Source organism: Leptosomus discolor, chromosome 5, assembly GCF_034619465.1.
Source record: "Leptosomus discolor isolate bLepDis1 chromosome 5, bLepDis1.hap2, whole genome shotgun sequence".
Lineage (NCBI taxonomy): Eukaryota > Metazoa > Chordata > Aves > Leptosomiformes > Leptosomidae > Leptosomus > Leptosomus discolor.
Genome location: NC_141395.1, coordinates 11095675 through 11118013, shown reverse-complemented (window position 1 = coordinate 11118013; position 22339 = coordinate 11095675). Strand labels below are relative to the sequence as shown.

The 22339-nt window shown below is 49.8% G+C and overlaps 1 protein-coding gene across 1 annotated transcript in view; it reads left to right on the top strand.

Annotated features, from left to right (window-relative positions):
* Positions 1-20534, top strand: part of LOC104349491 (TGF-beta receptor type-2) — a 33708-nt gene extending 13174 nt beyond the window's left edge. The window contains exons 2-7 of the mRNA XM_009955042.2: positions 6118-6268; positions 10691-10893; positions 14005-14813; positions 14930-15071; positions 16303-16430; positions 20322-20534. Of these exons, the coding sequence (XP_009953344.2) occupies positions 6118-6268; positions 10691-10893; positions 14005-14813; positions 14930-15071; positions 16303-16430; positions 20322-20534 (1646 nt within the window). The remainder of the gene's footprint in view (positions 1-6117; positions 6269-10690; positions 10894-14004; positions 14814-14929; positions 15072-16302; positions 16431-20321) is intronic.
* The last annotated feature ends 1805 nt before the right edge of the window (positions 20535-22339 follow it).

The following is a 22339-nucleotide window of genomic DNA, read 5'->3' as shown; positions in this document are numbered from 1 at the left end:
GAGCAAGATGGGCTGTCGTGGTGGATGGAGAAGACAAGCAGCTCCAAGGGCAGACGGAGGAGTGTGGGTACACTCCCCTGTCCTCACCCGCAGGCACAGGCATCAACTGACCAAAATCAAAGAGAAACCGCTCTGGCCAAATCCGCCTTGCTGAGTGCCAGGCATTGCCTCGCTAGCCCCTGGTGCTCCAGCTTGCCCAGACAGTGCCAGCTTTGTTGGGGTGTGACCTTGGGGTACCTCTGTGTGAAACATCCCAATGCCCCAAAAGCAGAGTCATTGCTACGCTGACGAGTAGACAGCTTGCAAAAGGTACACAAGAAATACCGGAGATTACCAAAGCAGAAGGACGGGCAATATTCTGCAGAGCTCGTCTCTCCCCGGGGTGAAGTTAGATCATGATGTAATTTAAGCATCTGAAAGAGATTGGAGAAGTCTGCTGGTACGATCCATACCCAATTTACTTTGTAATGGGACTAAGCAGTATTGGCTAAACACTTAATTTAAAGGGATATTTTCACAAAGGAAAAATAAGTGGTGGAATAAGTCAGTTACCAGCCTGTTTGAAGAAGGTCCAAGCAAACCAGAAACGTATACTGTATGTCTTTCTGGCACTGGGAAGCACTGATGTCTAACACAATCAAAATCAGTCCTTTTTTATTCAGCAGGAAACTTTACTGGCTCATTCCTTGCTCCATACTGTACTCTGCCAAGTACGGCATTTATTATGCAGGATGATGTGGGACCACATACCTGACAGCAGAGCCTGGTCCTCTGAACTGAATGCAGCCTGAGCACTGCTGGGTTTCCTGGGGGAGCCAGAGGCTTGTGCCTTGCAGGGGCAAAAAACGGGACAACAAGTTTTCTCAGCTCCATTTCGTCTACTCTACTTCTCCTATGAAGATGGAAATACAGTCTTTGTAAAACACATGGATGGAGAAGAGCAGCCCGATACTCTTTGGTTCAGCAGCTGAAAGTAGCACCGGATCCCACCACTGAAGAACAGAACTGTGCTGGAGGAGGCCGAGCTGCATCCAAAACAAGAGTACAACACCTTGAGGTCTAGTTCTGGGGAGACCCTGCTGCACTCTGGGATGTTGCAGCGAGACCGAGTGCTTTCTGACAGATCGGATCTAGCTCAAGCTGGAGCTGACTGCAGGAGACCTGGGATCTCTGTTACACAGGTCATGCTGGACAATTGCAATGGGGACTTCTGACTCTGCCTAGGACCTCCCCAAAATCAGGGACATAGGAATTACCCTGACATAGCCCATCCATGGCACTGGTGGTTGCTTCACAGAGGAGACAACTCAGGAGTAACCTGCCAATGGAGAACACCAAGGTCCTGGTGTTCTCATATGGTCAGCAAGACAGCAGAGCCGATCAGCCCTGCTGTTGTTTTAATGTTAAAAACAAGTACTGTATATAATAGGGAAGGAATTTGTTTGTTCTCATAATAATTTTATGAGAGGCTCTGTTATTGTGTAGTCATGTCATTAGTCATGGATGAAAGCCCAAGGCAAAGCCCAATCCTAAACTCAGCAGTGGACAAAGGACTTGCTGCTGAGCCCAGTCTCACCCAGGTGGGAAAGAGGGTCTCAGCTCAGGTTGGGTTTCCATCAGGGCACCTAGCTGGGGGCTTCCAGGAGCAGCGTGGCTGCAGAGTTGAGACAGAGGTGCTCCCCAATCCTGCATTTAAACATGCTGCTGATTAGAGAAAGCTGCAGAGCACCGCAGCTAATCACCCAGTCCTTAGTCTCTCCAAATGCAAAGCTTGAGGGTCACAGGTTGACTGACCTGCATGGAGAAGATGATGCAAAGACCTCCTGGAGCTGCTGCAGTAACAGCAAGCTGGGAAGCCCTCTGCAACTCCCAAGTTAGCATCAGCCCCATCCCAGGGTGCTTGAGATATACAGAAAAAAACGGAGAAGACCTCACTGTAGAGCATTTATGACCTAAAATGATTAATTTTCCTCTGTCCTTGAAAAATAAAAGCAATTTAAGGGCAATTTGCTACTGAAAGATGGAGCATAATCTGAAGGTCCTATAATGGAGGTCCTGTGTAGCAGAGGCCTTGGTCCTCTTCCGCCTCTGGAGAGAGAGCACTGCAGAGGGGTACAAGTGCCCTAGCATCTCACACCAAGCACCTTTCCTTAAGCCTATCCGGTGTTCAGTTGTCACAAAACAGCATGACAAACAGAATATTTGACAACCAAAACTGCTCGTTCTGCCCTGCAGCAAAAATGCATTGCCTACACATGCCATTGCTTTACTATGAAACGCTTTCTCCTCCCCTGTAACAAATGCACCATGCCTCCACCTCCATGCAACCCCAGGCTTGCTCCTTAGTGATTCACCCTCCTTGGGGACTGCAACGTGCAGAAAGCTGGAGCCAAAGTTGGGTGGTGGATGACCTACCTGCTCTCTGGGGCTGCGTTGGCAGAGACGAGCTAATGAGACCCCTATTTATCCCGCTGGGTTCTTACAGCTGCAGTCACCATTGGCAAGTGAGCAAAAAGCTCATCTGTTGGGAGCTGACTGCTTCCGTGGCTGTTGTGATGGGACTGGTATGAAATTCTCTTGGAGAGCTGTTTTAGATGACTCTTTTATGGGGGAAGAGGCTGGGTTATTGACTCCAGCAGTTGTGCCTCAATGGGCCTTGCAGGTGGCCAAGTGGAGAGCACGGATGCCCTGTGGGCAATGAGAGGCTGGAGGGCTGCCCCAACACACGTGAAAAAATATCTCAGTGTCCTTGGGTGGTGGTATCACCCCTGCTGCTCTTATGGGAGGGACTGAGGCACTTTTGACATAGTTTTTTCCTTTATTCCTCTACTTGAAAATCATCTCATATTCTCTCAGTAACCTCCCCAGGGTCCCAGTTATAGATACCAGAAGACTTGATCCCGCTCTCGTGCACAGGAGAACAAGCCTTCCTATTGATAGGAAGCCAAGCTCACTGTGAGCCCACCTATCGGTGACTTCAAACCATCTCTGCAACTGTCATTCCACAATAACTTTGACTAACTGTACTATTTATTGGCTCACATCACATCCTTATGGCTTCAATTTATTTTTGGAAAACTCAACCCACATTTAATTAGTTTATAGTTTGTTCCAAGTTTTGCTTATCCAGCTTTTTTTTTTTGCCTCTTTTTTTTTTTTTTTGAAGTTTGTATTTTGATGTTTAGCATTTGCCTTGGCAACATCTGGAACCCCTTTATGGAAGTGTATTGTTACTTTTACTGCTCGTGCAGCTTTATTAAATCATCCAAGTATTAATATTGAAAGTGTTCATCTGGGTCTAATCAGGGCCAAGATGAGTGATGTGGCAGTTAAATTGTACCTACGAGCTAATGGTTCAAGGACACAAAGTCCTGAAGAAACTTGCAGTGGGCTTTGTGCTCTTCTTTTTGCTTCCTTGAAGGAGGGGGTAAAAAGAGGGGGAAAAAAAAAAAAAAAAAAAAGAGATATTCCTGCTCTGACCTTTCTTGCAGAGCAGATAACAGAATTGCAGCCTGAGCTAGTTTAGAACAATTTTTCTCCAAAGAATTTTGTCCGGTTACTGCTGTATTTCTGGATCTCATTTCCATATTTAACTCTTTCATCTGCCCTGGCTTCTTTGCTCTGCAGTGCAAACGGCTGCCAAGATCCCCACCACACACACCAGCCCGAAACTGCTGGGGCTGATGTTTTGCTCCGAGACCTCAAGCAAACCCTTGATATAAATAAGTAAACAGCATACCTGGTGGGTATAAATATATGAATGACAAACCCCATTGCTCTTCTGCATCAGTGGCATCTACAACCTGGACTCAATCATTTGCTTCTCCTCCACAAGGCCCCCAAATATGCCCGGGTTGATGGTGCTGAGCCCACGGTCCTGCACAAGCATACTGCAAGCACGGCAAGAGCCAGGGCATGCATGGGTTGAGCTGAAAGGGTGCAAGAAGAAATATGACAGTGACACCATCAGAGCATAGCTCTGGGTGTGGCAGGGCTGGGTTTTGGGGGGAGAAACCAGTTTACCTTTAATTGTCTGTTCCCACATAACAACACCAATGGAGTTTGTAACACGCAGTGGCTGTCGCTGTAGGTTGAGAGCCCCACACAAACATTGGGCTTAATTTCTGATCTACTTCCAAAACTCTCATCCTCAAGAGTAGTTTTGCCTGGGATCCTGCAAGTCCTACCCCAGCAGAGCAAGGCAGGGAGGTAAGGATGGCTCACACTGGCTACGGGTGATTCAAATCCCAGCTGAAGTCACAATTTTGGTAGCTAGCCCTTAGATGGATACAGGGCATTGGGTCTGTTGAGGTCACCCACAAAGTCCCTGGATGCCTTGGCAAGGCCAGGGCAGACTCATGGATGGGGAGATGCCAAGCAAGATGTTGTGGACAGTATCCTCACCTGCTCTGCTCCTGGGTCCCCTGCCGTCTTGCATGACATGGTGCCTGCTGAGCTGCATTTTAAGCCTCGCTTGGGTCATTTAACCCAAAATTTCCTCCTTCCAGCCTTCAGATGCAACAGACTTTTCTTCCGCAGCCAGGTTTCCCCTCCATCTTTAACCTTGGCCCTATGTATGAGGCCATGGGAGCCTGCAAATTGTTTATTTCTGTGCAGGAGCCTTCCAGGAGCTGTTTTACGGATGTCGTGTGGAGGGGGGTCTGGGCCAGCAAGAAAGCCGAGCAGGCACGCGAGATGCTGTCAGAGCAAGCTGTGTGCCCCAAATTTAGGAAGCAGAGAAGTTAAAAATCCCTTTATGCTGTTGGGACAGTATATGCATTAAAAAGGAAAGGGACCGTAGGCTCAGCCCCTGGCTATGGGCAGGTCACGGATGTGGCCACCAAGAGCGCAGGAGGTCCCGCAGGTTGCCCACAGACCTAGGGGTGCCCGTGGATGTGCTCCTATATCAGCAGGGCCTTGCTTGCAGGGGCTGAGCCACAGTCAGGGATTTTCTAATGTGTTTCTTGTTCCAGTTAACAGCTGGTGATGGACAAGCCCTGTGATGGCTGTTGCAGCACAGTGAGCCACGACCACCTTTTTCATAGGGGCTGGGAGCACCCGGAGCTGCCGGGCAGCTCAGGGAAGCAGCAGCCAGAGACGCATGAATGGCCCAAACCTTCCAAAATATTAGCTGCTGTAGTTCAGGTTCTTACCTGAACACTCCAAAGTGTATTTAAGTAAAAATTTATAAATATGTACTTCTACATAAGCCACTTAGTGTTGGGTTGTTTTTTTTTTTAAAAGAAGACATTTAGCAGCCTTAAAACAGGAAGTTTAAATTTAGCTGCGATTTATCCCTTAACCGAGCATAGTTCATTCACCCTTTGTATAAAAATAGAGATAATTTTATGCCCGTGAGATACACGCAGAGCAGCTGCACATGGGCAGTGGTTATTCCTGCCACTGCAGCCAGATGTAGCATTCTAGGGGCAGGAGAGCATCTCCTGCCAGGCGGGGGCAGAGGGGGCAACAGAGTCCCGGAGGGAGCAGCCCCTGTTATCTTAGAACTCAGGAAATCTCAGTCCATCATTTATTGCCAAAAAGATGCTTGGGGAGTGGGTGGCAAACACATTTCCTGGCTTGGGCTCATTGAATGGGCAGAGGGAGGATGAGGAGGGAGCTGCCCCAGCCTGGCTGTGCATCCCTCCCCAGCACTTCTCTCCCCCAGGGAGTGGACTAAATAAAGTCTTCAGGCATGCAAAGACCCAGAGATGTCCCTTTTCGGACACTGGATGCACTCAGAATAAGGGGAGATGCTGATTTGAGCCTGGGTTTTAGAAGAAGAAATAAACTTCCCCTTGATGATAAATGGTATGGGAAACACAGAGGGAAAACACAGTTCTTTGCAGCTTCCCAGGCTCTGCAAAGCTCTTGTCCAGCAGGACCTGCCTCTGCACCACCAGCATCCCTCCATCTCCTCTAGGCTTTGGCATAATCTAAAGCACATTTGACTGAGCAATGGAGCAAAATGAAAGCTATAAACAAATGCATAGAGAAATATGGTCAATTCAGCTCCTTCTCCACTGGTTGTGCAAATTGTTGAAAGCGGTGGTTATTTTTCCCCACTCCGGGCAAGCATGACCACACTCACCCTCCACCACCTCTCTACCCCTGCAGCCTGCAGCACCGGCGCTCGCCGCAGCCTGAAGACCAACCTGTGCAAGTGGTGCGACTCCACGCCGCCAGCCTGCGAGGAGAAGGTGTGCTACAGCAACTGCAACCTCAACTCCTACTGCGAGGACCCCTACGAGATCTGCGTGGCCATATGGTAAACAGCAATTCCCTTGTCAAGGGGGGGAACGTGGGGAAAAAAGGTGTTCACGGGGCAGCAGCTCATGGGAATGCACATGTTTATACCCCCTGCTTTTGAATTATTGCCATTTAAAATAATTCAGGACTTTCTCTTCCTCTCCCTTTCACCCCATTATAATTAAAAGTACAACTCTGTCTATGTTTAGCCTATGCCCGGGGCTAAACTATAACAGGTGCTCTATCACCTGACAACACCTCACCAGCCAGGAAGGGGAACTAGGAAAAAGGAGAGCAAACCTGTGGGTAAAAGTGAAACAGATTTAATGCAACAGCACCAATACTAACAGAGATATACAGAGATATACTCAGCCAAATGAATTTCCAGTCATCACAATCAACCAGAGAGCAGTCCTCAGGAGAAGCCAGAAAGAGGAGCAGGAAAAACCTCAGCAGGAACCCCACAGGAGCTCCCTCTCCTCAGCAAACCTTCCCCCTCTATAATGTCCGTGCCATGATGGGATGGGCTACCCCTGTAGCTCACTCAGGTCAGCTGCCCTGGCTGACTCAAACTGCTAACGGCCTGGCTAGCACAGCTAGGCTGGGATTCTGTCCCAGGCAAACCAGGATAAATTCACAGTAAAAAATTATTTGGTCTGCCCTATAATTAGTACCAGTTTATTTTATAAATGAATTAAGCATTTAAGTGCCTGATACAAAGTGTGGCAAGTTTGCTGTGGGGTCTCTAAACCCCCATAAACCCCCGAATTCAGCTTTACAAGCTGAACCCAAGAGTAGAACCGACAGCCCTGACCCTCAAACCCATGATGTCCTCCTGCATCAGGCTGGTGAAACCCTGGTTCACGTGCAGGGGTGTGGCCAAGGTCTGCGCCCATCCGGGGCATGGTTGTCTGAGCAGGTACCAAACTGGGGTTTAACCCACTGGGTTTAATCTGACTCCTTCCCATTCCCTGGAAAAAGCCCTTTTTTGCTTCTGCAGGAGATGCCTGGAAGGGAAACGCAATCTTGCATTTCAGGCCAAGCATATGCAGCATTTTTTGGCCCGGAAGAGTGCCTCCCCCAGCTTTTTGGTCCCCATGAGCAAAACTGAAAAAAACCACCCATTTTGGGTCTGCCCAGAGTGATTTTCCTCCTCGTTCCCTTTTAATTTGGCTGCCAAAGTGAAAGCCAGCCAAGCACTTATCTCTAGGCTTTATCTCAACCTGCTAATTAGCGTGAATGCTGTACGCCCCGCTTTCAGTGGGAGTTTGCCTCAACATAATTGTTGCATTATGTACGTAAAAAACAAAACAAAATACAAAACCAACAAGAAACCCAAACAAACAAAATCCACCCCCTGCCCCAAATTTCCCTACACACACACGGAGAAACCACCTCAAATCCTGCGTAGGCAATCCAGCATCTCACTGGATTTTTCCTGTTGACGGCCTACGTGCACAGGAAAAGGCAAGACCCCTGCTGCGTAAATCCCCACGCCGGGAAAGCAATCCCACATCACGGGATGGGGCTGCACCTTGCACCATGTATTGGATGGGGTGAGACAAATAACCTGTCCACCCTGCAGCCTCCTCTCAGCATCTCTCACCCCATCCTAAGACCCAACCTGAGATTAAGATCCCTGCAGGGAGGGCTCACCTCCAAGCCAGCCTCGCTGCCCACTGCTTGCTTGCAGAGGCACATTTGGATCTGAACTTGTCCTGTTTGGGTACCATGGTCTCAGCAGCAGCCTCGGCCCCATGCTCACGAGCAGCGCATTCACATTCTCCAGCGTCCCCAGCCTGGACAGCCCACGGAGGAGGGATCACACGCTCCTAGGACTCTTCAGCTGGAAGCTCCTCTGATAAATTACCTGGCAACCCCAGGAAAATGTGGCAAGCACTGAAACCAGGGGACTTCACCAAGGAGAGGATGACAAATTTGGGTTCTTCTCCCTACTTTTATGTCTGACTTCCCCAGTTGACCTCGAAGGCATTGTGAAACCTCTCCATACCTTCACCCTCCCTCTTTGCACCGCTAGGTTGGGAAGCAGAGGCTGTCCCTGGAAAAGTAATTAATGGTTGTAATTTCCTTCAAACGCCCTCAGGAGTAGCTGCAACGCTTGCCAGACACCGTAGCCTGTGCGGGGCCAGTTATTCCCCATCACTTGTCCTTGCCCTAGGGCTGCCCTGAGAACCTGACCAGTGCCAGCTTATCCTGCCTCCTCTGGGGAAGGCTCTGGAAACAAAGGTCAAACCCTGGTGTTCTGCTCTTAGTTCTTAATTAGGTCTTAATCACCCACAGGCTCTACAAAGCAGGAGCTGATCCTCCCCCTAGGAGAAGGGCTGCATCCCAGGTTGTGTTTCCCTGGTGGTGCTGGCAACACATCACCCATCCAGCCCTGAGCTACCCCTGGGCTATGGCACTTCTCACATGCCATGTCAGCAGCCCGTGTTAGCTCTGCACCAGCTCTCTGAGGGCAAAAGGCTCCACCACAACACCAACAGCTGCCTCCTAATCCCATCTCCAACCTTCAGCTCCTTTCAGCTGCCACCATCTGCCTCACAAAGGGACACAACCCAATTCATGCTTGGCCATTCCTAAACCCACCTGAGCACCCCAGTTTTTGAGCACCTCCACCAAGCCCTCACCCAGCTTGGTAAACAGCAGGTGGAGATGAAGCCACAGGTCCAACAAGGATGACTGCACCACACACCAAAAGGAGGGAGCTCCCAGCTGTGCCAGACCCTCTAGCCAAGCCCCCTCGAGTTGAGCCAATGTTGCCTGAATCCCTTGGGAGAGCTGGGATTTTCCAGCAAAACGGGTGCCCTGTGCTTGAGGAGTCGGACAACAACCAGAGCCAAATCCATCATTTTGCTCTACATGTGACACTTTTCCATGGCTTTAATGGGAGCCTAGTCTAGGTTCTGCTGAGCAAAAAATATGGCATATGAGAAGGACCTAACGTGGCTGCTGAATATCAGTGGTTAAAAAGGCTCTAAGGCCATCAGCACTATGGAGCTAGACCTGATGCTTCAAGCCACATTTCACTAAGTAACTGGATTTTCATGCATGATACATTTTGGTAATAGGCCTTGAAATATTTCACCTGTTCTCACTGCATTTGCTGAACACTTGTGCGCAGTCAAATGCAACACGGGCACTGTGGTATTTTGCATCTTCACTCCAGAAAGGGAAAAATGTTTTGGGAAGTCTTCACCCCTCCAGCTCGTGTCGCTCAGCTGGTGGGAGGGATGTCCCAGTCTTCTCTGGCTGATGTTATGACCATCTCTGATGCGGGGGGTTGTTACATGGAGCAAAGAAATATGGCACAATTGAAAAAAGGAAAAAAAAAAACAGGTCTGTCCTTTCTTTTTGAAACAAAGAACAAATTCCCTAGAAATACCAAGGAATGACACATTTGCTTCCCTCTTAATTACCTAAATGGAAAGAAGGTGGAGCAAGGGCTTATTTGCCATCACATCCCAAGCCCCAGCGCTCCTCTGCCCCTGACCCGGTGAGGACTAGGACACCACTGGGTGACACAGCACGTTTCATTTGTAGTTGCTTGGTGTCTGAAACGCACATGGGAGAAATGCAGACACAGCCCCATGGCTGGGGAGTCGTATCACCTTCACGTTACAATTTGGCAGCTCCAAAGGTCAAGCCATTTCTAGAAATAGCCCCAGCCAGTGGCTGAAGGGCTCTACTGCCGCAGGTCACCGGAGGCAGGAGAAAATGGTCCTGCAAGGACAGGGCACAACAACCGGCAATTAGCCCAGAGAGAGCCCAGGGGAGGGGACGGCACTTATGGGCTCCACCTGCACACGCGGGTTGGGAGGAGCAGGAGGGAAGCGCGAGCCAAGCAGTCGCTGGCGAGCAGACGTTTTGGCCCCCACGTCCCCCACCTCTCCCCTGAACAGGTGAAGTTTGGGCAGGAGAGACCTCAGCCTCTGCTGAGGCAGAGATGATGTGACTTGCATTGCAGCAGAGCTGACATTCAAGGTGGGACCCTCATTTTGGAGGGTTTCCTTAGGACCATGCAGCCCCAAAACCTGCTGGCCTAGCAGCTGGTGTTAGTAAAAGAGGAATTTTGCCCCAAGCCTCATGCAGGGCCCTCAGTCTTAGGGTTGGCACTACCTGATCCAAGGCATGATTATGAACTGGTGAATTATCTACTGGAAACAATCAGAGTCTCTGGCTCACATCCTACTATTGGCACGTGCTAAACATATCTCTTTTCACCATTTGGAACAGACAAAGGGCTTTAACAGAGCCCCTTCAAAGCACATGCAATTAGAATTACACCAGAGCCGCTGCAAACAAGTCATTCACTACAAGGCTTAAAACAAATTATCTTAAAACCAGGTTTAAGATGACATGCAGGTGACACAAAGGCTGAGCTGTTAGACTAACGCTTTGTCGGTTCATTTGGCACGGGCAGGAGACAGGACAACGAGAGCATCAGGATCAGCACGCTCTGCCACAACCCCCACCGCCCCATCGAAAACCTCATGGTCCCCAACTACAACACCTCGCGCTGCATCATGACCCATCAGCCCAGCGAGGACGCGATCATCTACATCTGCGGCTGTGTGGACGAGCAGGAGTGCAACGATAAGCTTATCTTCGAAAACCACACCAACGGTGAGTACTTTTGTTAGCGTTAAGAGTACGTTTGTTAACGCTGGGAGAAGCACCCAACGCTAATGACAAATGACTTGTGTTTCCAATAGAGTAGGAGATGCAATGCCAGAAGGAGATCTTTCAGCATTTTCTTTGACTTCCCTATACAAAAGCTAGGTAAAATTTGTACCCTGTTACTGAGGTCAGTATTCTGTGTAGCTGAAGCATCCCTCCCAGCAATGCCTCCAGCCTTGGTCTGGAAACATCAGGTGATGGAAAATCCACCGTATCTCTTGGTAGGCTGTGCCCTTCAACACCGGGCAGATCAACCAGGGAACCCAAAAGCTGACGTAACCCAGTGTGAGTCAATGCTCTGAAAGCTTTAAATAAATCGTGTTGGAGCAAATCCTGCCCTGGCACACCCACGGGAACCACGGGCATCCGCCACGGCTGCAACCCAAAAAGGTGTTGGTGCTAGGGCGCGGGGCTCGGCACGCAACGGTGCCTCCCGTGCCGCTCTCCTGGGGATTTCTGCAGCCACGTTTCTCTCGGGAAGGGACAGCCAGAGCCACCCAGGTGCTGTACACATACACAAGCACAGCCTGGCAAGCCTGTAGACACTTCTGCAGATGGCTGGACATCCAACAGGAGCTGTAAATCCACAGGAGGGAAAACTAAGAGGCAGCTCGTTTCTGTACCTCGAGAGGGTTGTATACTTTGGAAATGCTTCCAGCTAGATCTCGAGACTTGGGGGGCTTGTCCAAACCTCCCTAACTCTAAATGGACCAGGTTTATCCAACTGCCCATCAAGAATCTGACCCATAAAAAAAGCAAAGTGAAACCGCTCTGATTTTCCATGATTACAAAGCAACGAGATGCTGAAAATAAGCCTAAGCATAACCTGCAAGTCAGAGGCACAGCTTCTCCCAAAATGCAAGGAAAAAAAAAGAATTGCATAAAATGCAAATTCTCAGAAGAAACAAACCAATTTTAATGAAGGCAAATGATGCTAAATTTGGCAGTTCTCTGCTGCTTCCAGAGCCAAACATAACAGGTACACACGCACACTTCTAGGGAGAGATAGTCAAATCCCAAAGCCAATGCTGGGATATGTAATTTCACACAAAAATGACAACTGGCTCATTGGAAATGCCGCCCCCACCGAAGGCTTCCACAAACAGCCTCCTCCTGCCAGCCGGCACGTCAAGTGCTGAAACTCAGAGTGAGAGCAGTGCTGGCCTTAAACAATTACCTCCTCTTTGATTTGGCTGTGAGGCCAGCTTGGCAAGCCCCACACTCGGAGACCCCATTGTTTATGTCCATTTCTTCTGCTTGAAGGGACCATTTGCATTTTAAAAATTAACTTTCGGTCATCTTCCGTGGTATAGACAACCGCTGAGCAGAGAAATATCTAATACAGATGAGCACTTCTCCAGCAGCTGAAGCAGGCAGATTTTTTTTTTCCCCATTTCTTAAGGCCTGCTTTCAGGTCTGGGCTGCTGGGTGGCACTGGCCTGCACCAGGGCTGCAGGGGACTCCATCAGAGCTCAGAGACCGCCCTAATAAACACATGGAGGCAGTTTCCTAAAGCTATGCAGGCAGCAGCCCTGTGGACACCTTGGGAAGATGCTGGGTAGAGTTGAGCATGCAGAGTCTTCTCTTCCCCTGTGCCAGCTGAGCCTGGCCCTGGAGGTCCATCTCCCCTCAGCAGGGATGGAAAGACCCACGCAGCAACACTCGACAAGACGTGGGTTTACAGACCTGCGGTTATCGCCAGAGCAGCTGCATTTGCTCTCCGTGGTAGGGGTCCAGGCCGTGCTGCAACCCCTCCGTACCAAAGGGCTCACATCAGGAAGGGGCATCCCCGCAAAGGAATTTGCTGAAGTTGTGTTAACTTCCCCCCTTTCAGGACTCGTGCACGCAACTCCCTTACAAATATCTTCCCTTTCTTCAGACTTTCAAAGATGGGATCTTAAGCATCGGGTAAATCCATTAAAGCAGTAGGTGATATCCAGGCCTAACGCTTTCCAAAATAAACATATTCCTGAGTTAGTTATTGATTTATATCAGTTCAGGTTGATCTTGTGGTTTGAACCTGATGCCTATTTTAGAAACGCTTTCACAGCCTTGCAGAAATTAGCTGCAGCACATTTTTTTGAAATTTGCCAAGGAAAATAGCTAAACGCTCTGTTTTTCCAGAACCTGAATTATGATCTGCACACACTGAGGTCAAGCAGCAAGAGTTTTGCTTATGGAATGATTCTTATCCCTCTTCCCCTGGGTTATTATACTTGGCAGAAAAACCTCTGAGTAAGATTTTACTTGAATATCTCTACTGAAGTCAGCATGTTTATTCCAGGAATCGCGAACATCAAAGGATCAGACAATTATATGTTGTGTGAGGGTTAGGGCTTTTTGTGTGCACACCCCCACCCCATCCCCACCGATGATCCGAAGGCTGACAGGGGTTTAAGAGAAGTAAAACAAAAGCAGCTATGCCCCGTCGGTTGACAGGGGTTGGTGTTGTAACGCGGCAAGGAAGGAGATGCCAACAATGGCAGACAGCTCTGAAACAATGCTCCTTTACATTAATTGTGGTGTAAAGCACCCCAGCACTCCCTTGGGCTTGGTGGTCCTGCATGCTGCCACCCCCCCAGCATCCCTCCTGGCTCTCCATCCACCACAAGGGTCCAGCAAAGCTCCAGCCCCAAAACCCCTCAGAGATTTGCTCTGTTCGAGCCTTGCCTCAGCTTTATCACCAGTATTTCCACCCTGGCTCCCCTCGCCCTGAGCGCAAGCGACGCTTGGGAGCCACCGAAGGGCAGCCAAGCCGCTTTGGCAGCAGGGTCTCACACGCTGCACCCCCCAGCCCAAGTAATGCCGGCCAGCAACCTCCTGAACCCTCACTTGATGAATGGAGCTAAATTGGAGACCTAAGCTGAGCAGCCCCCTTAACAAGCGCCTGCATCTGGGTTCTTTGCTGGGACGGGGTCTGCGCGCAGCCTACATCGCGGCCCCGCAAAGGGCTGCGCTTCATTAACGGCTTCGCATATTTTCCTCCTCCGCGCGATGAAAACGAGCTGTTGCAGACCCGCGGCAGCAGCGCCCTCGCCTTTGCTTTCCTCCCTGCAGGCTACTCCATGCTGCAGAGCAAAGAGGTGATCCCGGTGGCCGCCATCAGCCTCCTGCCCCCGCTGCTGGTGGCGGTGATGATCACGGTGATATTTTACCTCTGCCGCACGCAGAAGCAGCGCAAGAGAACCAAGGCGTGGGGCGGGAAACCGGGACAGCCCCCGGCGCTGCCAGAGCCCGGGAGGTCTGCCGAGCGGGAGGAGAAGTTGTCTGTGCTGATGGACGAGAGCCCGGCTGGTGCCAGCCCCACCTGCACCAGCAGCCACCCCACCGAGCTGCTCCCCATCGAGCTGGACGAGATGGTGGGCAAAGGGCAGTTTGCGGAGGTGTGGAGGGCCAAGCTGAGCCACAGCCGCTCGGGGCAATATGAGACAGTGGCCGTGAAGATCTTCTCCTGCGAGGAGTACTCCTCCTGGAAGAACGAGAGCCAGATCTTCACCGATGCCAGCCTCAAGCACGACAGCGTCCTGCAGTTCCTCACTGCTGAGGACCGGGGCACGGGGCCCCGCCGGGAGTACTGGCTCATCACCGCCTACCACAGCCGGGGCAACCTCAAGGACTACCTCTCCCACCACGTCCTGAGCTGGATGGACCTGCAGAAGATGGCAGGCTCCCTGGTGAGCGGGGTGGCCCACCTCCACAGTGATTACACTGCCTGCGGGAGGCCAAAAATCCCCATCGCCCACCGGGACATCAAAAGCACCAACGTCCTGGTGAAGAACGAGCAGGAGTGCGTGCTCTGTGACTTCGGCATCGCCATACGCCTCGACCCTTCCCTGACGGTGGACGACTTTGCCAATAGCGGGCAGGCAAGTATGACCTGCTGGCCCTCCTTGGAGGGGGCTCTTTGCAAACTAACCCTGGTTGCCCCACGGCTGAAGTCCTTGCCCACCCCTGCTAATGTCTCTTTCCTCTTTCCATGCAGGTAGGCACTGCCAGGTACATGGCCCCAGAAGTCCTGGAGTCCAGGGTGAACCTGGAAGACCTGGAGTCTTTCAAGCAGATGGATGTCTACTCCATGGCCCTAGTTTTGTGGGAAATGGCCTCCAGATGTGAAGTGGTGGGAGGTAGGAGCATCGCAGGGGTTTACCATACGCCTTTTTGCTCCCTTCCTGCCCGTACGGGGATGTTAGTCACCTTGTGTCCCCAGCGTGGCATGGGGCCTGATTTGGGGCTGCTTGGGTCTCCGCAGGGCTGCTAAGAGCTGGTGGCAGATCCTCGCCCATGGCTGCCTGCCCTGCGTGCTGGGGCTCAAGGGGGCTGGCTTGGTGGCTGAGGGGCAGGATGGGACCCCAGGGGGTCAACTGGCCCAGCCCCCGCTCCAAGCTGGCCAGACGCCACATCACACCCAAGTCAGTGCTGGCGATGCAAAGCAAACCAAGCAGGAAGAGTCAAAGCTGCCTCCCCCTCCCCAGCCACAAGCCCTTTTTTTCTGACAACACCAGGTGTTTATCTTGCAACGGGGACTCACGAACTCCAGCCTTCGACAGGGCCACATTCCCCCTCACTTCCCAGAGCCACATCCTGGCATCCGAAATTGCGTGTAGCAAAACATTTAATTAACTGCCCTGCTGTTAGCCCCTGCCTGCCCTTTTGCCTGCTCCCCTCTTCCATTTTTAGATCTCTCCAGTTCCTTCCCTATCCCACCTACTTGCAATACAAGCCCATGGAGCTGCAAGAAGCTCCAATCCTCGTCAATAAAGCTGCCCCAACTGCCCTGCATGCCCCACACTCGGTGGTGGGAGACCTGTGCCTGGCTAAGATGCCTCGTGCATCCTTTGCTCCCGAGCCACCATCCTGGGCCATCCCTCCCCACTTGTATTTCACCTGCATTTGCATCCTAGAGCTGGTGGAAACCAGGGTGGCTTCTCACCTCTGCAACAGGGAGTTTCTCCTTGGCTTCCCACAACATGGGGTTGCTCCTCTGCAAGGGCCATTTCTCCTCTAACCTGATGCATGCCCACAGCAGGAATCTCGATGCTGGTACCGTAGTCACCTCTCCCATCTTTCACCAGCGCAACACATTTTACCTGCTTAAAATACGTATCTCATCCAAAGTCCTTCGTAGTGCATCTCTTGGGTTCAGGAAGGTGGTCAGGTGGTTCCTCAGTTCTGTCTCTCAAAACAATCTCTACATGAAAACATAGTATTACGTTTTTATGTTCAAATTCTAAATTGTTTCCAGATCAATTTATTTTTGCAGACTGATAAAACCAAATCCCATCCAGTGGACTATACCAAAGCAAAGCAGTGAATGCATTAAAAACATCCTGTGATGCTGCTGTTGCTTCCTTGCAGAGGTAAAGAATTATGAGCTGCCTTTTGGGTCAAAAGTCCAGGAGCAGCCTTGTGTGGATACCATGAGGGACATCGTGCTGCACGGCAGAGGGCGACCTGAGATCCCGAGCAGCTGGCTGGTGCATCAGGTAAGCTGGGAGTAGCTGGCTCAGAAAAGAGCAACCCACATGTCCCACTTCACTAAACCAGCCTAAAAAAATGGTTACAGCTGTAACCAAAGCAAAAGTGGGTAGAAGGCCTGGGCCCTACTTCCAGCTCCATTTTGGCTGGCTGAGCCCACGTAAGTCCCACTAGAACCATTTCTTTGGTGTATAAAGCCACCAGCCGGGGGAACAGCAAAATTTATTGATCAATAGCCACGATCAGGAAGCGTTATGAATGCCTAGTGATGGTATTCAGTTATCTTGAAGATAACAGCAAAATGGAGCACTTCAGTGCAGCCTCTTCTCGTGAAACAGTAAATCATTTCAGTCCACCCCACTTCTCCCCTAACCACCGTATGCAGAAAGCTCTAGCTCAGAAAATACTCAGTCCTTCACATACAGACGTCTCACAGCAGGGACAGAGAGGAGGAAGGTGCATCCAGCCTTCTGCCTGCTTGGTTGTGGAGGTTTCAAGCTCAAAATTACCTCTAACGAGAGAGGTCATGACTTGGCATGTGAAAAGAAAGATTTCCACTTCTACAAGGAAAGGCCAAACAGGAAGCATCTCCCTCGAGTGAAACAACCAGGAAACCCACATGAAGCTGAGAGCAGGAACCTGCGAGGCTCGAGTCTTGCCAAGGGGCAGCCTTTCACCAGCCTTCAGCTCAGAGAGCCTGAAAGCAAAGCGTTTCGGCACAGAAAGCATATCCCAGTGCTCTAGAATAGAAACGCTTTGGCAATGATCATCTGCTCTGTTAAAACCACGCACAAGCACACCCAGACCAACCAGCTCCAAAAAAACATAGCTACCTCCTGGCCCTGACAGGGTCCCCTCTCCCCCAGCTCCAGTACTTTCGTCCATGCATTAAGGACACAAGGGATAACAGGCACGCTGACTGTGATTTTCAAATCTTTCCTGACTTTGGTACTTCTTAAATGTCACATGTCTTGTGGCAAAACACCATCCGCTGGTCAACAATTCAGTTCATTTGAAAAATAAGCTGAAACATTGAGCCTGCTGGCTCACAGAGCCTTGCAGTGCTCAGTGCATCATTTTGCAGTATCCGGCCGTAAAACACACTGCTACTGCTTCCACTCTGCCTGGATGGCACATAAAGCCAGGATCTTCAAAAGGAAAAATGTAATTTCATGATCATAGGAGGCCATGTGTTCCCTACAATACCTCCTCTCAAAACCATGTTTGTCCAAAGACTCACAACCGACCTGACTGACCAAAGCTGCCAACAACATCAAATGAATCTGTGGTTTCTGCTGGGCCATCAGCAAGTTTATCAGTCAGTGAGTCCATTGCTGAAGCTCACCCTGCCTTTTGCCTTGATGAAGGCAAATACAGGAACTTCAGCACTGCTACATGTTTGAAGCCTTTGAGTATTCATCTTGGACGTTCACCTCCCAGGGTCTCTGATAAACTTTGAAACCACAGGAAAAACATAGAGGCATAGGTTGTCAAAAATCACACTCTGATGGAGCCTGACCATAACTGTGCTGTTTGCTGAGCCGAAGAAGGGCTGACTGCAGTCACCTCCCAGAAATAAGGTTGCTGTAGTTGGGTTGGTCTAGCACGTAAACAGAGCGAGGCTTATAAGGTAGGAACTTTTATTAGACCACCTGATGTTCACTGGGGAAGAGGAACAGAAAAGCCACATTGTGTTCCTGAAAGTTTGCCTCCAACGAACCTGAGCTGGTTCAATAACAACCTCCTTACAAGCCCGGCTTTACAGGGTTTTCTGGGCATTTTGCAACTGGTCTCCCCAGGAGGAGGCATAGGGCAGCACCATCTGCTGGGAAGCTGCAGAAAGCCACCGGTTTGTGCCACCTCTGGGGTCAACGGCTTCCTCCGGGAGGAAGCGTTGGGTAACAAACTGCTCACCCCAAGGGGAAGCACCCATCGATGTTCCCACCAACGATAATAAGCTTGATGCAGAGCTCCAACTGCTACTTCCACATTTCAACCATCAGGATCGCTCTCAGTCAAGTGAGGACCTGCATCGTTGGCCGTGGTTTAAGATTTTCAGCAAACATAAGCGTGAATTTCCCTGACAGAGTTGACTCACCCAGCGTGCTGCCCAGCAGCAGCTCCAGGGCAACGGTTTGCAAGGCTGCACAATAAAGTCAACTGAAGAAATTGATCCCCAAAGTTTCCCAGATAACTTACAAGCACCTTAAGTCCATGCTTCTACCTCACTTCACACCCCATCACATTAAAAAAAAAAAAGAAAAAGTGGTTATTTAGGCCAGGTAAGTTTCTGGATCTGGGTCATGAAGTAGCTGAAAAGACCATTGTAGTGGCACAACCAAAGGGCTGCTGCAGGACAGGAAGGAGCAGCGGGAGCTTCAGTCAATATTGCCACTAAAATATACTTGTAAAACTCAGCATCCTTTGGAAACCTGAGATATCAAATACAAAACCCAAACTAAGCCCATTTTGTGAGCGCAGCAAGATGTTCCAGTTCAAAAAAGCATCATCGCTACTTACAAGGCAAACCGCAAGTAAGTGTCATGATTTCAGGGCAAAATAGGCACAGAAAAATTAATAACTGAACCATACGACAGTGCCATGTTCTGTTTGAGAAAAGGCTTATTTTAAAAGCTTCACTAAGCTAGCTCATTTTTGCATGTTAATCAATTGTCCTCAAATCCTTTCAACTAAGCTAATAAATGAGTGATGTAAGAGGTACTGAAACACACCATCTGTCAGTTTTACTGCACAATCCTGTTCTCTCTAATCTGTGTCTGTTAGGGAAGATTTAGTACAAGGAACATCAGCTGACAGCAGCGAGTTCAGAGCAAGGTGCAGAAGGACAGACGGTACATCTCTGTAGGACTTGAACTTTCCTCTTGTGTTGGTCCATATGAGACTTTTGCGTTCTCGTAATTGCAAATTAAGAAATACAAAAAAACCCCACACCATTGAAAACCATGAAGCTTTATTTAGAATAATGATTTTTCCACTGCATTGCAACCTTGGTTGACAACGACGCAAAAAGCAACAGTGCATGACAGGAATTACATAGGCAAAGGGAAGTTTAGCATCACTCCTGGCGTTAGCTGTGTTACTACTGGCTTAAGAGGGGGAAAATACCAGCTGAATGCTGCCCTTTTGTCTCTAAGCCCAAAGTATTGGGAGCCTCAGGGCACTACACCATTGGAAAAAATTATATTCCTGGGAGACGTAACCATTGTGACCGAGAGGGACAGGGTGTGCTCTGGAGCACACCAAGAAGCACCCAGTCCCAGGTAAACCAAGACACTACTTTGTGGTGAGAAAGCAGAGCTCAGCTGCACGCTGCAATGAATATTCGGACGGTGCACCCTTTCCAAAGCTGCTAAAACAAGAAGTCTGAAGGAGTTTAATTTCAAACTTGCCTTTGAACCCCCCCCACTCCTCCACCCCACCCCTCCCCATCCAGGTGCAACAGCCAGGGCACAGGCTTGAAACCCAGAGAGCTGAGCTCAGCTGCCAGCCTGCAGGTCACTGTCTGCACCTCTCCTGTCCCGCCCAGTTTTAGGGTGCTCTGACCAGGCAGGGCTGAGACAGGAGACAGGCGGCCTTTTTCCTTCCAGCCCTTATTTAAGTCCCACAGTCAACACAAACCAACTTCCAGGGAGGGTGGAAGATGCTTGGGGCCAGATCCCAGGTGAGCCGAGGCTGCTGCTCTAACACAAGCAGTGCCGGCATCGGCGCTTGCCGCACCTTACCAAGGCTGGTTCCTCTGGTGCTTAAGCTTGGCCAAAACCAAGCGTTTCCGCAGGAAGCTGTCAAAGGCATGGTAAAACACCGCGATTGCGTTAGACCAGCTTCCAGCTCCTCTTCCTCCTGCCTTCAGGTCTTAATTTCAACCCTTCTGACCGCAGGGAATGCGTTTTCTGTGCGACACCATCACGGAGTGCTGGGACCACGACCCCGAGGCTCGCCTCACCGCCCACTGCGTGGCCGAGCGCTTCAACCTGATGGCGCAGATGGATTGCGACGACATCCTCAACAACAACACGGACAACGAGGCCAGCAAAACAGCTTCTCCAGGCGGGGAGCACCAGGACAGTGATGGGAGCAGAAACGTGCAGTGACACAGCAGGGAAAAAGCCGTACCATGAGAAACGAGAGGATCAGTGAGAAGCATTTAGCTCATGGGAAAAACACCTCACTTTGTTTTTCAAAATGGAACTAAGATCTAGGACATAACTTATTTATAAGATCTGTCTCCTCCCAAAGATACACTGAACTGTGGAATCAATACTTTGGTTAAAGTGCAACATTATATATGAACTGGTTTTGTACTTACTTTAAATGTATAATGATGCAAAGCATTCCTTTTATTATTTTTTAAAATAATAATGTTTAATCTTTTATTAATAAGCACCTGAATTTCATGTCTATCTCTTGAAGTCCTTCCATATTGCCATCATGAGTTTCTCTAACTGCTTATTCTGCAGAGATCAAGACAATTTTCAATTTTCCTTTTTCAATGACCTACACCCCCCTCCCCCCCCCCCCCCCAAAAAAAAAAACCACCATCCGTTGTAGCAGCAGAAAAAACATCCCGAGATGTAACACACCCCCAGTGGAAGAAACTCTGGCACCCGAGAAAACTCATTGATCAGTCCTCAATACAGTGCAAAGATACCCGATAATCGACTTTGCAAAAGCCTGATTTGCTGCAACTCCAACACACCTTTTTTTTCACTGGGGAATTCCTGGGTGTGGTCAATAGCTCAGGTGGGTGCATGAAGTTTCTTCCACAGAAAAAAAAGTCACCAGCACAGACACTGCTGTTTCACTCTAAGAAGTCTCCATACAGGATATCTAGAAAATTTTCCCCGTGTCAGTCCAGTTTCCAGCCACCTCTAGCCCAGAGATTCGTGCCACAGTAACAGCACCAACACAAACGTGTTGGCTGATTCTTCTTGCAACTCCTTCACACCCCTCTGCGGGGTTGCTCAGCCTGAAGAAACATGATCAGACAGAACCAGGACCTTTACTCCGGTAACCACCAGACCAAGCCAGGCTGCCTCTGTAGCGGGAAGGCAATGAAGGGAAGGTAAGTCACACCTCGCTCTGAACCCTGGCACTGTGCAAATCTTAATCCCTCCACCCTTGGGAGCAAAAGGTAATAAAAACCTTAACTGCTACTCAGCAGCCCTGCAAGCCCATACCTGCCGCTCACCTACAGAGGTGTATCTGTCAGGGTAGCATCAGCAGGGCAATACTTTGCTTGCCAGCACGATCCCTACAAGGGAGGGGAAGGGAGAAAACCGTGCAACCGCCACAAGCTCTCTACAGCTGAGGCTCCCCCATGTGCAGCAGGGAAGCAGATCTGCAGGGCTGTTTTGGTCTCCTAAAAGGCACAGCTATGACAGCACCAGCCCATACAAAAAGCTTTTCTTCTCTCTATTTTTTCCACCTGTTTGGACCATTTCCACAGCTCCTAAATTAAAAGCCTAGAACAAAATTGTCTCTAAAACCTTTGAAGAAGGATGGAAGGGGAATGAATTGGGTTGCATCAAATCTAAATAATAAAAGCTTACTTGAGCTACCACGTGTACGTCTCCACCTGCAACTGTGACCGTACCCTTCTTCCTCCCCCATCCCCCACCTGGCTGCTACCTCCCATTATCTTACAAGTTTTCAAGCTAACCCTTTTCTCTCGAGGCATACCCTCCCCAGTTCACCACAAACACACCCATTCCATCCACCTGACCTCAGTCTCTTCTTTAATATATTAACCACTGCGCTACTGTACAAGTGCCCAAGAGAAACAGAGAGCACAGGGCAGCTTTTCTGACATGGACAGGCTGTCCAATCTTTCCTCCCTGTAATATTCAGTGCAGAATTTCCCCTACCAAGCTTTGCACCAAGTTGTTTGGGTATGACA